General features: G+C 40.8%; 1 protein-coding gene across 8 annotated transcripts in view; it reads right to left on the reverse strand.

The window, feature by feature from the left end:
• Positions 1-17091, reverse strand: part of LOC114784980 (BTB/POZ domain-containing protein 7-like) — a 38352-nt gene that overhangs the window by 4503 nt on the left and 16758 nt on the right. For all 8 annotated transcript variants that reach the window (XM_028970909.1, XM_028970901.1, XM_028970904.1 and 5 more), the window contains 6 exons: positions 5304-5512; positions 4703-4778; positions 3239-3399; positions 2766-2909; positions 2073-2262; positions 1806-1984 (listed from right to left, as the gene is read on the reverse strand). In XM_028970909.1, coding sequence (XP_028826742.1) covers positions 1806-1984; positions 2073-2262; positions 2766-2909; positions 3239-3399; positions 4703-4778; positions 5304-5512 — 959 coding nt within the window. The remainder of the gene's footprint in view (positions 1-1805; positions 1985-2072; positions 2263-2765; positions 2910-3238; positions 3400-4702; positions 4779-5303; positions 5513-17091) is intronic.

Below are 17091 nucleotides of genomic sequence, written 5' to 3' on the forward strand. Positions count from 1 at the left end.
CAAGGACAGTCTTGCTTTAGTGTCTTGTTCAAGGACACAGCAGGTGTAAATGGGGCTTAATCCTGGTTCTTGTGGTTCACAGGTGAGTGTTTTACCCACTATTACAGATAATAAGTGGCAAACTCAATTAACCAATAACTTCATATCACAGACCACAACCTAATGAAATTATATATTTTTAAATGAATAGCATATTAATAAACCTAAAAAGCAGAAATGACCACAATCCCCATTTATTTAAGATCCATGAAAGTTAACTCCATAAAAGTTACTTCTACAACACCTGCTGGTGGCAGTGTTTCCCATGCACGACAACACTGCTGTCACCTTTGCAGAGTTTATCATCAATAATGACCAGGACAAAAAAACTAAGATATTTAGGGTGACCAGGTGTTTTTCCCAGCCATGTCCACAATTGTGTCTGGTTGAGGTTTTACAATTGTTGGGGTTTTAGATCTGCCTAAACATTCAACACGAAATGGACATCTCTCATAAAATACCATCCCGCATCAATGCACTGGCATCCAGCATTAATCGATAAAGATTAAACTGAACCCTTTAAACTATGCGACAGAATAGGGTTTATAAGGGGGTTATAAAATTTACAGTATATTGAAAAATTACATGTTTACCCTGTTATATCCCTGTTTAAAATCCATAAAAATATTGTTGGAAGAAAAAATGTGACAGGAATGTGAAACCATTCCCTGACAAAAACTTTTTATTTGTTTGAGGTTACATGAGGCCAGAACGTCCATTTTTTATGCAAGTGCAGAGATTCAATAACTATTCAGTAAAAGTATTCAGTAGTCCTAATTCAGTTCAATTTTGGGTCCTGTGTGATGAATGAGTAATGCTGTTAATTGTTCAGCAGGGAGTTGTGTTCAGCGGCTGTATTTTTGAGAATTATGTGTTAAATGTGTATAAATAATGCATATGTTTCCTCATTGGCCATGGGTTTTCTTAAGCAACTGTGCCACTTTGAACTTTGTTGTTCTCTGAAGAATGATAAGACACCTTGACACATCTACCACCAGTCAACACTCCATCAAGCATGCTTCATCAATATACCAACACCAAGAAGAGGTTTGCCATAAATGTGTGAGAGAAACTGAAAACAGAACCCACTGTAATTGTGTGAAAAGCTGTACAAAATTCATATAAATCTTTCAATCAGTAACAGAAAATATGTTTAAATTTTTTTTTTAAAAAAGAGGGAAATTAGGATAAGGACCCCACATGAAGTATTTAAATAATGGAAACACTGTTTCCAGTTAGTATAGAGTGTGCTTGCAGTCCCCTAAAAAAACGGGAAAAAAAAACATTTACACACATTTTTTACAGACGCACGCTCATAAGTTACATGGGTAAGAACTAGCAAGTGACTTTGTTCATTAATTTATATATATTTATATACAGAGAGAGAGAGGACATAGTACCCTGCTTGACGTGGAGCATTAATCTCGTTCCTAATAAGGAGACTTACAGTTCAAGATTATAACGAGCAATATTTCATTGGTCTAGTTGTGGACTCACTCTGCCACCGACCTGAGCGCACCAATTCTTTATCCATTCCATATTTTAAGCACATTTGTTTGTGTCTGTCCTAATACCGTACATGGTGTTCGCTTCTACCAATATCTGTCACAACATGTTGATTATCGTACACATTCCTGCCAGTACATAAGACTCCTCATGGCCTTCAGTGTGTTTAAACAGTGGTGGCTTAATATCAGCACTTGTGTACATGACTGCATCTTATAGTACACATCTGTATGTGTGAGTGTGTGTTGCGTATGAGTTACCTGCAACAGCTCGGCTGCTCCGTCTGACAGGCTGAACTCTCGCAGCACACGCAGCTGTAGCTCGTAGCTCACAGTGGCCCCTTCGCCACAGTTCAGAGCGTACGCCCGCTGAACCTGATCTGTGTGCCGCAGTTCCTGCAGCCGCCGAATCATCTCCCTCACCACAGACAGCTTGGGAACTGAGAGAGACACAGAGTGGATTCATGGTACTCTCCACGAAGGCCAGATTTGTAACACGGTCAAATTCATTCAGACATTCTCCCTGACCTGGTATCTCATTGGCCACCACAGAGGGGACAGTTGTCTGACTGCTCGTGATTTGCTGATGGCTGATGACATGGCAGCACTGTGGCACGGCGTTGTTCACCATGTACAGGGTGTCAGGCACATTGGACATGCGCACCATGCGCAGACGGACCAGGTCCGTCTGTTCCACCATCATTTCATCCAACACCGTCTGGAGCCGGAGCAGAATGTAGAGAATGTTGCATTATTAGGACATTGCAGCTCAGGCTGCCACTATTGTGTGCAAAACCATAAAAAAAAAAAAAACAATCTCCACAAGCACAGTAGATCATGATCAATTTAATCTAACCAACCATCCACTGCATCACCCATAAATAGGACTATAATATACTTATCAGCAGATGAACATCATAAAAATCACTGGCAGAATGATTTTTTTACCCCAAATCTGCAAAATATTATCACTGAATTGTGAGTAAGTAAGTAAAGCTTTGTTGTCATCCCAGCCATATTCATAATACACATATTCATAGTGGGATGCCTGTGCACCTGCAAGAAAGCGTCCCACATTCGGGGGTTGAGGAAGTTGGCAAGCTTAGTCAGAAACATTGTCAGGTGGTACAGTTTTGTATTAAAGTGTCAATAGACCCAATCACTCAAGTAGATGAGAACACGAATGAATATTTGATAGCTGATAGGTGAAGTGCACTGTACCCTGGCCTCCTCCACGTAAGGTGAGAAGAGCCGCGGTCGCACGTAGATGCCCGTGTTCTTCTGCCGCAGCCAGGCGTTAGCTTTGCCCCCCTCAGCAGTGGGCAGCATGTCAGAGGGAGGGGTGCTGATCAAACCACGTTTCATCTGGGGACAGATGGGGGGGGGGGGACAGTTCGGATTAAGGAACTCTTTAAAAGCAACGTGACATCATCTACTGTGTTTTTACCGTAAAAGACACCAGAAAAGTACAAGCCACTGCTGCTTTTGAGTGCATTCATAAGCAGGGAGATAAAAGATGACCTTTAAGGTACTACCTGAAAGAGCACAGGCCTGCATGTTTCATTGTTATTTTTCTGTCTCCACCTGTGCTCACTGTGTGCAGTCTAATGCACTTCCTGCCTTTATGAAATTAGTTTTGAGTTGTATTGTACTGTACAAATAGCACTCTGTCTCCTAGTAATACACACACACACCACATCAGTGAGAACATCACAGTTGGTTGGAAGTATGTGTTCCATGCGGACAAAGGGCAGCAACAGGGACAGGATGTCCCTCAGCTCCTCGATATCCAAATCTCTCCTCTTCACCCCCCGCTTGTTCACGCTGTGGGCTGTTCCACTCAGCAGGTTCGGTTCTGAGACACACGGACACACAAAAGGTTGAAGTTCAAACGCACACACACAAAGCATCCAAATGCTTGGCCAACAGATGGACCACTAGTGATTCAAATAATGACTAATGACTAACTGGATCGGGTATTGATAACAGTGTGCCGATCTATTAAGCAGAGCGATAAGAGTTAAACTGAATGTTGAACCAATGTATACCTATATTTAAGTAATTATAATATTTTCTTAAATGAAAGAAAACCGTATTTCCTTAAACATAACAGTCTCGTCAAGGATCGGTCCAAAAACCCACATCAGCCCTTCCATGAATAGCCATATACAATACATTATAGTAAAGTATATTTGTACACTACTAGTCAAAACTCTGGACGCCTGGACCTACTCTGTAGCATATATGGAGACAAAGATGGAACCATTTTGAAGAAGCCAATGCAAGAAACAATTCAAGAAATGTTTGATGAATCTGTTCCTTCAGAGTCGCCTCTTTTTACCATCATGGCTGCTTTGTTCACTATTGTCATCAAAAGCTGCTTCGTGAGATGCTCATTAACATGAGTGAATGACAAGAAAATGTTCATCATAAAGCGTCAGGACTGTTAGAAAACAGTCCTCATTCTTGAACTTAAGGTGGTGGAGAGGAGCAAAGAGTGTGAAATGCTGCAATCACAGCAAAAGCTCCCTGCTCTGGAGAAATGCAAATGTTCAACTTTTTGCCTTGTTTGCTATTGTTTTGTTTTATTACATAATCTCAGTGGTGCTATTCCATAATCCCGTGTCTTCAGATTTGTTCTAGAATGTAAAAAACGCAAGACCCATGAAGTAGATGAGTAGATGAGTCCAAACATTTGACTGGTAGTGTACATATTGGTTGGTAGTGTATAATATTTTATTGTTATAAACACTGACATCAAAGTACACTATGCAATATTAGGATGGACGTTTTAAAATGAATTTTCTTTTACTCTGTAAGACCCTCTGCTGTATTCAGGGAACTGTGTGGAAGAAAAAACATTGCAGCTACCATTCAATGCTAAAGCCATTCATTAGACTACTAATTAACATTGTGTGGCTTAAACGTAGCCATAGTAACTTGATGAAATGGTAAAAATGCCAGGTATGGAGCAGTTCTTTATTTATTTTTTATTTTTTTTATTCAACTGTGTTCAGTAACCTAAAAACAGCTTTTGCCTGACCAAGGCATATGTGGGACAATTCGCTCCCGGGGTATGTTACAGCCACCCTGCGTGCATACTAATTCACAAACCCGTGGTGGCGCAGGCAGGGGGTCGGCCGGGGACATTGTCTCACCTCTGTCGGCCATTCTTTTAATGAGCTGCTGCTCCCCCCACTTCACTACATACTTCAGAATGTCCTGCTCACTTGCCTGTGAAACCAAAACAAAAGACAGAGAAAAAGAGCGAGTGAACAAGAGAGAAAGTGAGCGCGATATTGCAGGGAAAAAAATCCAATTAACTTAGAAAACACAGCACTTTCTGACACAAACTGTTAAATCAAGAAGAGCTTGTTTACAATTCGAGTGTAAAAATATGCACAAGCACTCATTATTAGAATTTTGTATTCTTTATGTTCATTTTAAGCTTAGTGGTGTAAACAAAAATGTGGAATATGATTACGCATATTGCGGAGATTGATGCTATGTTTTGCATGTGAAAACAAGTATTATGCCTGAGTACAGGTAATGAATGAATTTCATGTGAATGCTTGTCTTGTGCCACAAGGTGGCACTAGACTACTCCATTAAACAATGCAGGCCCCAACCTTAGATGCCATACGCAGTCATATTTCCAGAGATGCGCATTTTAGGTTCACAAAGTCAAAATCCAGACCAAGATTGAGTTTCAACCAACCAGATGAGTAGGAGGTGCATGTCTGGACCTCAGCGCCTCACCTGCAGATAGTCAGACTGGATGGTGGTGAGCAGCTGCTCCTTGGTGAGCTCGTAGAGGACATCTGAGGTCACCACCTGGCTGAAGTCCTCACATAGGAAGTGCAATGCCTGCCGGTGGACCCACTTGGAGCCGTAGGGCTGAGAGCTCCATTTTAAAATGGTCACCAGAGAGTCCAGGGAGAGGTTTTCAACTATGATGTCCTCACAGCCTACAGATATACAGGGAGAGACCAATGAAACTGTTAACTGAAGTCACTGTCACAAGCCATGATATTAGAAAACCACCACCAAATGCGTGCGTCTGCTGCTTCACAGAAATAGGCAATAGAATACAGCAATTTTCAACAGGCAGTGCAGCGGCCAGCCCCTCCCCTCGGTACCTGGAGGACCTAATGCTCAAGAGACACACCTGGAGCACTGTCTGGAAGTTTGTCAGTTCGGGCTCAATTTTATAAATTGATCAAATCGATCCTTTCCATATGATTCGCTGCTTGTAAATTTGTTTCGGTGATTGGTAAAAGTGTTTCACATGTTGTAAATTTGTTCTATTAAATGTTAATTTAGCGGCCACCATAGTCAGGTGATTTGTTAATGATTGCGAGAGCGATGCAAAAATGAAAGACGGGTCAGGCATAACTTTTCAGGTCCGATTACAGCTAATTGCTCAACACGAATATATGTGGCATAAGAAGTGAGGAGTGATTTTTGTTAGTTTAGTTAAAAAAACATTAAAATACATTTATTTCCTTCATTTATTTATTTATTTGTTCATTCATTTGTTATCTATTTATACATGTATTTATTCATTCATTTCTTTATGTAGTATATGGTATTCTGACTTAATATTTATTTTACCAATTGTTAAAAAGTTCCTGCGTTTGTTTCCTCCCCCTGTAGTATCGAGTACCATCCTTAGTATCAGTATAGAGTTTGAAATTTTAGTATTGTGACAAGCCTGTTATCATGTGCCTACCTGAAATTGTGACCACCACATACAGTTGCTGGTGGTATAACTCGACAGCTCTAGCATTAAGACAAAGCACTCTATGTATTGTGTTGCAGAGCTATTTACTGAGAGGTGAACACCTTCATGGAGAAATACTGTCTCTTACCTGACAGACTTAGACACCTGAGTTACTAAAAAGCAATTCAATCATATGTTTTTCCTCTGAAATAAATTGCTTGCAAAATTAAAAGACTAAGATTCTACACAAACTGTGGTGCAGACAGCAATGCAAATGAATCAGACCTCATTTGAATCAGGCTCAGAGCTAAGTCAACAAAGCACGGGGGAGAAGGAAGCCCCGTCCGGGAGCGAGAGGCCGTCAGTCAACACCAAAGCATCCAGCCACACAGCATCGGTGGCGGTGGAACAAGGCCAAGAGCAACGGCGCAGATAATCCTGCACCCTACCACTGTTTAACACCCAGCAGTCTGACGTGAAGCCTAAGGCCCCGTCCACACATTAACTTGCCATATAGTTCTAGATCAGTTCAATATGTGCAGTGTCCTGAGGATTTGTTGGAGATGATTTATCTGTAATCATGTAATCTGCCCTTTTTGTTGTTATGTATGATGCATTTGGGGTTATAGGTCAAGTTGGAGGTTAAGATAATAAGTCAGCGGTTGTTCACGAAGAGGCATTTTGCTGTCCACACAATATATATATAGAGGGTCCCCTAAAACACAGATTCTGCGTGGACGCAGGGCAAAAAAAAAATTAAAGGTACTTTAATTGAAACAAATATATTCAGAGAATGTAAGACTTCCTCCTCAGCATTGGCCATAATCACAACCAATTCCACTGGAAACAAGTGTGGAAGAGACACAGCATGAATACCAAAGACAAAGCACCCTCTTCTTTATCATCAAAATTATTCCCAGTGCAGAAAGTTTCATGTTAACCCCTTGTTTAAATTGCAAATTGTGAATAAAATTGGCACTCTGACCTCCCAAAACATCATCATTTGATATCTGGTAGAAGAATTGCAATAAAATGTTGTTCCACACCTATGTTTGGATTTGACATGCATAATGCAAGTACCACTCCAGCGCAGGAACATCTGGTGCATGTGACAGGTTCAATTTAGGTTCTTTACTTACACTTTCACTCTCTCTCTCTCTCACACACACAGACAGAGCAAGAGAGAGTGAGAGAGAGTGCGCGAGAGAAAAATGAGATAAAATGACTGACAGGTGACATTTAACAAAACAACCAGACCACCATCATTTCATTAGACCAGACTTGAGCCTTGCCTGCGGTGCTCATCTGGCCACTCCTACTTCAAATCAGCACTACACGGACCATGAGGAGTCACATGAAACCCTTTCTCCCCAAAGAACAGCACCTCCCGGTCCTGGCCTCACAATTCTCACCCTTCCTTCCCAGGCCTCCTTTCTCCACATGAAGTTAACAGGGAAAACAGAGTCGTCGGGCTCCACTGCGCGCTAATGCATGCATCGAGCAGACAAAACAAAAAAAAAAAAAAAGCTGCAGCATTGCAGGGAAAGTTAAAAAGTTAGGCCTCCTTTTGCCTTCAACCGATTCAATGAGACAGAGCCGAGCTGACAAAAGAGGAAGACGGAGCAGCTCTGTTTGCGCTGATACCACGTTCTCAACCAGGATCTAAAAGCCTTTTAAGGGGAGGAGTTCCAGAACGCAACTCAAATCAAAGGCCCCCATTGAGCCTTGTTACGTACAGTTGTCTCTCATCCACTGTGCTGATGTTTGTGTCTTTTATCAATGCTTCATGCTCTGCTTTTCTCCAATTCCCACCCCCATTGAAGGATTTCCACTAAATACCAAGGAGATTTGGGGAGGGGGTAAGGGGAATAATAATAACATTTCAGTGATACCTGATATGTTTTAACCAGGGATTACAAAGAACAAAAACAAAACTTGTTCAATCCCAGATAACCAGTTATTTATCATTCTAATGAACATTTCAAAGGTTAATGATTTTAAGCAGCAGACCCCAGTCAATACCAAATATGTTTTATGTTTATTTAACATTACTCCTGTCTATTACTGTATTACATAAATTAACAAAATCGTGGTGAGAAACAACCCACTGAGAGAACCGATTTCTAGAATGCATCCAATTTCTGCCCAATTAACAACCAAAATGATAAATGAACCAGAACTGTTGTCAGTGCGGTGATTTATTAAATCTTAACAAACATGAAAAGGCAACTGTATTTCATATAGCCCAGAGATTGCAAACAATATTCTATGTTTATGTAAAGGTAAAGGTTTCTGGTATGAAATTAATATGACCACATGCATATCTGCCACACACAAAGTGATTAATTGGAAAATAGGCTTCTGAACACTGAAATCCATTCATTCCTGTTTCTGTCATAATTATGAAATAATAAGATAAAATAATAATAACAAAAAAATACAAATTATACACAATTGGAATCATTTTAATCTCAATACATCAATAAATACCAATAAATATCTGTCTATAGGTAATGTACTAAAGTAAGTATCGTGATTTACTGCAGTAAGACGTACAGTCCCAAAGTTAAATCATACATACATCCTTCAATCATCAATCACCTGTCATTCTTTATTACTTATCATTTATAACCTGTCAGTTAAAGCCACATACTGAATTATGGAGTCATCAGTGGACTGTCTTCCCCCAGACCACGAACAGCGGTGTCATTTGCGAGCAGCAGAAACTGTCCTTAGGATGCCAGATAATGTCGGAAGCGGGAAATCACTTTTTGCTTTATCTCCAGTAAACAGTCCGGCAGTGAAATGAATGGATCTCATCCTGCCTCCTCTCTCTCTCTCTCTCTCTCTCTCTCTCTCTCTCTCTCCCCATCTCCAAAACAACCAGTCAGTCTCATTCGTTTTGCTTTCATTTCCGCTCCTCCTGCCTCCCAGCCATACTGTATTCCATCTCTGTATTTTTCAATCTCTTGGACAGTTGCCTCATTCCTTCCACACACACACACACACACACACACACAGACTCCACAGGCTTTAAAGGGACGGGGTGGGTCTGGCACAGAGGGTCTGTTTTCTATTCCAGCCCCTGCCCCTGGGTTCAGAATATTCTTCCAACGCTGGTGATGAGAATTGCAAAAAAAATACAACTAATCTGTCCAAATAGCTTTTGGATTCTCACATCAGTAATCGTCCACCTCACTCACTCCTTTATTACATTAATAGATTTGCTCATCTGATCAGGAACCTTTTTAGGGCACTGACCGAGGACAGGTCACCCACCACCTAGGAGCAAACGGAGTTGTCACGTTCCACTGTGTGCTAATACATGCAGGGAATGAACAAAAAGAAGCCGCAGCGATGCAGGGAAAGTGTAAAAACCTTTAACCTCTGACAGGCCTCACTATGCCTTAAATCAGCTCTGTCTGCGCTGATATCACATTCCTGACCAGGATCTAAAAGCCTTTTAAGTGGAGGAGTTCCAGAATGCACATTCACATAAAAATGATCATAAACACCAGAAAAGAAAGAAAAAAAAAAACAGGATTTTCCAGGATTTATTTCCCAAGACATATAAACTAGTATCCAGCTTGATAACTAAACAAATGAGTGAATTATTCAATAACCAAACAAAAGCATCAATCTGTCTTAATGGCTTCTTGAAGCCGAAAATGCAACGAGTGCCCTGATAACTGGAATCGTCGTCTTGAATTTGCTCTGTGAAACCAAGGGGATTTCTACCAATTTGCATTCAATCAAAAGGAAACTCTGGCTCCAACTCGGAAGCCCTTGGGTCTGACGAAGTTACATCGGCTTCGATCACAAACGTCTGCAAACCAGAATTTGGCTGTAAAACAAAAAAAGTATCGATTCCACTCGCTCTCGCAATGTACAGGATCTCCACTGGCTCTTTTGAATGGGCGGAAAAATGTTACAAACGCAAAACGTCTTTTCCCAGTCCCAGCCAAGGTAATTGAGAAGGTGGAGACTTTGATGGCTGCTCAACCGCTATCTTCTCCCACTCGGCTTTCCCTGTATGAAAAATAAATAAGCTTTTAATATCAGGCTGCCACGAGCGAGACCCTCCGGTCCGGAAGTTGATAAGTTGATTATCCGGTAATAAAGAGTGGCTTTAAAATCCCTCGCCAGTCTAATTGTCAGTTGGTGTCAGCCCATATCGTGGCTTAATCTCCAGCATCAAGATGACATCTGGGAGGCACAAGTGAGGGCTGAAGTGTTAACAGCGTAATAGATCCGCTGGGTTTAGTGTTAGTGTCCCCGTTCGTCTCCAAGGGGTGGGGTAGGACAGAGTAACTTCAGACTGATTAGAGGGTGATTCCACGGGCCAAGACGTACGTTAGCAAAAGGCGCGAATGGACATGATGCACAAATGTCCAGCGACAGAAACAATGCATTCAGAAAATGTAGGGCTGTGCGATATGGCATAAAATTCATATTGCGATATAAATTTAACCGTAGACAGTATATACATTGCGGTAAATTTAAATGTAAATGTGTCCATAGCAAAGGCACTGAAGCAGGAAGTTGTATAATAAGCTTTTTTAAAATACATCAACATATAGCGTAACCGTGTACCAGATAAAACAATATCTGGGCAATTCTAAGTGGACTCTCTGTCACACCCACAAGGCCAGTGGAATATCAGGTATTTGTATAATGTGAGTGAAGATATACATTTTTTTAATTTTCTGTATTCAGCTGTAGAGTTTACATTAAAAACAGTCAGAAAATATTTAAACACATGTTCATATTTTATCATGCAGTACCTCCATGTGATTTTTAAAATCATAATAACATTTTTTGCACAGAGCACCAAACAGGCTAGGACCGGCCCGGGTCATTTCCACGCGAGCTGTTAGTACCCAATCGGTACCACTTGAAAGTGAAGTGATTGTCATTGTGAAACACAGCACAGCACATGGCGGCACAACAAAATGTGTCCCTTGGTGAGCAGTGGGCAGCCATGACGGGCTCCCGGGGAGCAGTGTGTGGGGACTGTAATTTGCTCTGTGGCACCCTAGCGGATCAGGATTCGAACCAGCAATCTTCTGATTGTGGGGCCGCTTCCTTAACTACTGGGCCACCACTGCCCCAATTGGGCCACCACTTTCCCAATCGGTTACGGATTCGGTACAGACTGGACAAGCGGTACAGACTGGACACTTAGTAAACCCAGAAGTGTGCAGAGACCAGCAAATTACTGACATATTGATGGCTCGTTTTATTTTATTTATTGGGTGTGCAGTATTTTTAAGACATTTAAAGTCTAGATTTAAGGATTGCTTGTCATGTTTAATGATATTGAAGGCCTTGTTTTTTTTGGAAACTTAGGGCTATTTCGAACATTTTGGGGAAATTTAGGGCTATTTAAGGTTTCCACGGAAACCCTGCTGTGTGCTCTGAGCTCTCGGCCAAAACTAATGGCTTGTGCTGCAAGTGGGCGTGGTTTCATACAGGCGATGTGAATGTTATTTTCGCGAGAAGCGGATATTTCTGTGGTAGGCTGGTATAATTAAAATCTCTCAAATTTATATTGCATACAGTGTATACCGTGCAGCCCTAAGAAAACATATAATATTACACCTTAACGTTTAATGTCAATACATCAATGAATACCTACGCATCATTAATATAATTGAAGTATGAGAACATCCCAGTCTCGACTGATCACTTGGGATTGGTCCTTAAAAGTCACATGGTGATACCTGCCTAGAACTCAATGGTCTTCTGCAAAGCGGGACTGCAGTGTTTTCATTATGACGGTGATTTCTGGATGTAGCTCACACTTCACTCTGTGGCATGACTGTGGCATAAACCACTCAGGGTGATCCAGTGCTGACCAGAGGAGGATGGGTTCCCCTTCCTGAGCCTTGGTTCCTATCAAGGATTCTTCTTAATTCCTCTTTTTTTCTTGCCACTGTCACCTCTGGCTTTCTCAGTAGGGGCCTTGAATACTGTTCTAATGTGAGACTTTGGGCCAACGTACATTGTAAAAACGTGTTGTACAAATAAAGACTGATTGATATATTAGTGTTTTGCGTTAGTGGTATGGTACCAGTGCGTACTGTGCAGTTGTGTCTTCTTCGTAAAGACATGGCGACCGGTGGTGCTGCTGATGAGGCGGCTCTTGAAAAACATTGCCAGTTGCTTAGTTAATCATTAGCATAAGCGTGGCTAACGTGAGCATCGGAGTGAAGTTTCTTTATTAACTATTTAATGCTCCTAATACTTCTTGTGTTTAAAACTGGACATAATAGCAAACTGTTTTTACACAATATGGGTACAACACCTTAACTATCAGTTTGCCAGGATGTATCTGTGCATTGCTGCATCAAGCTGTGCATCTGAACAAGTTCTCAGTACCGGAGGGTACGTTGTAAGCTTGTTTGTGGTTCTTTCCAAAAATCTGGGGAAAAAAGAAATAAAATAAACTAATTTAAGGAACACTGCAGGCAAGTTAAGTTTTGGGTGAAAAATTAAGCAGTTAGTGGACATGTTCTTTGCCTGTAGTGCTCACATGTTCTTTTCAATGCTCTAATTATTTCGTTTTTTAATTACTCAAATGTTTAGAATGCCTTGATATTGTTATACTGTATGTAATAAAGTATTGTTCAGTCATGGCATATTTTGTTTAATTTATACAAATGTTTAAGTTTATAAGCAAGAAGAGAGTTATTATTTTGTTTGTTTGTTTAATTATTTTTTGTTATTAATAAAAATATCTTGTTGTTCAATTCATGTTTTTATGTTGCTATTGGTACCGAATCCTGAAATTTTGATACCATGACAACATAGCATTTATGTGCTCTCACTCTAAACAGGTTCATCTGCCAAATGCTATAAATCTAATTATTAAGCAGCATAGAATTTTACTAGATTGAACTGGTATCTAAAGTTAAGAAAATTTACCAAGAAACCACTGAATGATTATTATTTTATTTGCACCATTTTTTAACAATGACTGACTGTCATTCATATTTTCCCCCCATTCAGGCCCTGTTGTTGTTATTCCATGAATATATTTCTTTTTTTTTTGTTTCAGTACACCTATATAAAACATTCTAAAGGAATATTTTCTAAATTGATGTTTTAATAGAAAACGTTGCTTAAACCGATTTCCAGCTATTCAAAAGAAATAAGGCCAGAAAGAAAATTCAGGCACTCCACTGCTTGAAGTAAAGGGTCATTAGAATCGATGGATGTGAGCTCAAGGCACGCAGAACGGCGGCATGGCTGACCTTTTATTAGCACTAGGGGTCATCTCGAGCTCTCTGAATGTCAGGAGAAAGACCACGCTTTGGACGCTCAATAAATAAGTAAAATGATAAAGCCCTGACAAGTGAATTAGACCCCTGCCTGCTGAGGTCCGCCCGCGTCAATAAGCCTGTCAGACCTGGCGCTAATAACTCCGTCCCGCAGCTAACTGTGGAAGTGGTGGTATGCATGGCAACCAGGCGGCTACAGCCGTCCTCCAGCACATAGCTGAGATAACATGGCTGTTGATGGCTTTGTGTATTTGTTCCTACGATGTCGGCAGCATTAATTTGGAGCCACCACTGGGCGATGTCAACAAATTAAGGGATCAGAATGAATGAAGGAGAGCAGTTATGATTCATTTATATGAATTTGTGAGCGCGGTGCACAAATCATTTCAATCAACAGCAGAAGCAGCCTTGCGGCATCAACACAGCCTGCACACAACACTGAGGGGCCAGTTCTATTCACCGCGTCCTCTGGGGCCACACGTGACGTCACATTGCCCTGCATTCAGCTGACGTGCTCATACAGGAGGTACCTACAATCAGTAGTCTCCCTGGAGCAACTCATGGTTAAAGGGGGTTCTGGGTCATACAGTGTAACACAACCACACACACACACACACACACACACACACACACACACACACACACACACACACACACACACACACACACACACACACACACACACACACACACACACACACACACACACACACACACACACACACACACACACCAAACAATGTTTCTGTTTCGCATTAGAACAAAATCACTGCATTAGAATTCCAGGTGTTTGAGCGTGGACTGAACGCTGACCGATTTCCTGCTCATTGGAGCAAATCAAAGCATCTACAAGGGCGTTCAGCACCAGCGTTCGGTCAGCTGTCAAAGATCGAGTCAAAAAAAGGCTACATGCAATGTTTGCTAGGTGTCAATTTCAGCCAATCAAACAGTGAGTAGTGTTAAACAGCGACGAGCGTACGCTGGTGAAACACCAAACACAGTTACTAAACGGATCAAATATGCGCATGGTGTTCATTCTTAACATCCACGTTTCATTTCGTTTGTATGTAAAAATTCAAATGAATTGCACTTAAATTCCACTTTTTTTAATGTTGTTTTATTGACTCCATTTAAGATGCAGTTTTCTATGTCTCACAGTACAAGGTCTGCAGTAGACATGACTGTTTTCGACTGACTTGACATGGCTGACTTAAATCTCAACTTGACTGCCATTTCATCAATAGTCATGCTGACCTGAGAACACCAATCGCTTGATTCTGAGCGTGGCCGAGACTCTGAAAAATGTAATTAGTTGCTTGACTAAAGATTCACCCAAATAAAAACCTGAGCCTTTGTGAATTAGATTAGTCACCAAGGATGTAGTGCCTCCTAATTAGGGAATTCATTTTTATGACGACAGAAAGATGGGAATTACTCTAACCCAGCCAAGCATCAGACAGAATAAAGAGTGAACAGTAAAGAAGGAACACTGGAGGAATCCTGAGAAGGTTCTGTCCTTAATGGAACTTTCACAGTAAGTGCCAATTGGTTTTATAGGGTTTAGTCCCTCTTTGGGTCCGTCTCAGTCAGGTCTATTAGTATAGTGGCCCCTGTCTCCCCATACACATCTCCTATGGGTCAGTTGCCTCCCCCCGACCCCATCTCCATCCATAATGAATTAAGATGGAGAGGGAAGGGAGGCTTCTGGAGATACCAGCTGACCTTCAGTCGCTCAGCCAGGAGACCAGACAGTCTCACAGGGGAGGGGTCTGGTACCCCATACAACCTGAATCGAACCTGGCTAGAAAATGAATGAAGGGCTGTGAAGTTGATGAAGTAGGCTATATAGCTGCCAAGTCTCAAACGATATGATTTATAAAGGCATTTTGTTTTTTCTTTCTCTTCACACACACACACACACACACACACACACACACACTCTTTTTTTATTTCACATTTTCTCTCTAGCTGCTCCTTGCTTCATTTTCTTATTAAGACATTTACAATGAATCAAGAAGGCACATATTTTACACAGGAATGCACATTAGCCTCAATTAAAACCCACAAACAATTGAATTCTTAAAAAAAAACAAGTTCTTTTCTTTACATTTTCTGCAGCTGTATATTGTTTGTAGGTGACATTTTCAGCGCATGTGCTCACGAGATCCCTGTAGTATATAAATAGTGGTAGTTAAAAGCTAGAAAGTTTGCCTGTACTCGGTGATATGAAGGACAATCACCATGCACCACATGGATTCAGCCCTGAACTGAGCTGACTGACACACACTGCAGTCCAGGGAGGTGCCACAAGCATTTCTCTCAAGGACTGCAAGGAGGTAGGAGCCTGTGCACTAGGGTAGCAATATGTGGCATTATAATCAGCCAGCAGAATATTTGAGAAAATTGCTACAGGGACGCGTAGAACTACGATTATGACCAATTTTTGTACGCGGCCATGCTCACTTGGACGCCAACACTGACGTACTGCTTCCATTATGGAGACGTTTCTGTCACCTCGCCACAAAACTAAATACCCTGCATGCTTTTTGGTGAAATTAATTAACGGGGAAACAAGACAATTACAATTAAATACAGCCATAAAATAAAAAGAACTTTCAAATGTGTCTAATAAATAAATTGTGATTAATAAAAATGATGTGCACGGCTAGTGAAATCTAGTCAGACGAAAGGGAGAAACAGTGGAGAAAGGTCTTGTCCCTGTGCCATTTCCCGCTGACCTGTCTGAGCAGCCAAGTGAACACAGCAATAGAAGGAAAAAAAAAAAAAAAAAAGAAAACGATCCTCAGAAGACCAGCGAGGAGGAAGAGAATGAGGGAGAAAGAGAGAGATAATGGGGAAATGGATCGGTGGAGCACGGGGAAAAGATGAGACAGATTGAAAAAGACAATGCAGACGTCGGTTCTTGCAGCAAAATATGCCACCGCCTGAGGGACCTCCACCCAACACATCTACCAATGCAAAGTTATTTGCTAATAGATGATTTAATAGATTATAGACATTGTCATCTTTCTTATTATTGCATTAAAAGATTTGTAAATACTTTTTCATTTCTATTCGTAATTGTAACTGATCCCATTATTGATTTCAGTTATTGTCATTTATTTATTAATACTTCCTTTTTCAGCTTGCAACTGTTTTAATACTTAAACACATTAATCAAGAAACAGACATCTTTTTTTAATTAGTTTGTATTTTTTCCTCTTTAAAATAAATTCTTTACTTTCTTTTGCTTTGTTATTATTGCCTTCATAGTAATTCATTACTTATTGAGAGATTTCTTATTTCATATTTAATGTTTAGTGCTTTTGCCATGCTTTAAATAAAGCTTGAACTGAATTGAATATGAGAAATAAGACGGACCTAGAAAGAGAGACAGAGATGTGAAAGAACAATGCGAGGCGGATGAGGAAACAGATATGCAGAGAAACGCATGGGGGTTAAAAGAGAGAAATATAAGCTTGGTGTGGAGAAGGTAGAGGGAAGGAGAAGAGGGTGGGGGAGAAAGAGTGGGTTTAAAAGA

The sequence above is a fragment of the Denticeps clupeoides genome, chromosome 1 (assembly GCF_900700375.1).
Source record: "Denticeps clupeoides chromosome 1, fDenClu1.1, whole genome shotgun sequence".
In the NCBI taxonomy this organism is placed as follows: Eukaryota; Metazoa; Chordata; class Actinopteri; order Clupeiformes; family Denticipitidae; genus Denticeps; species Denticeps clupeoides.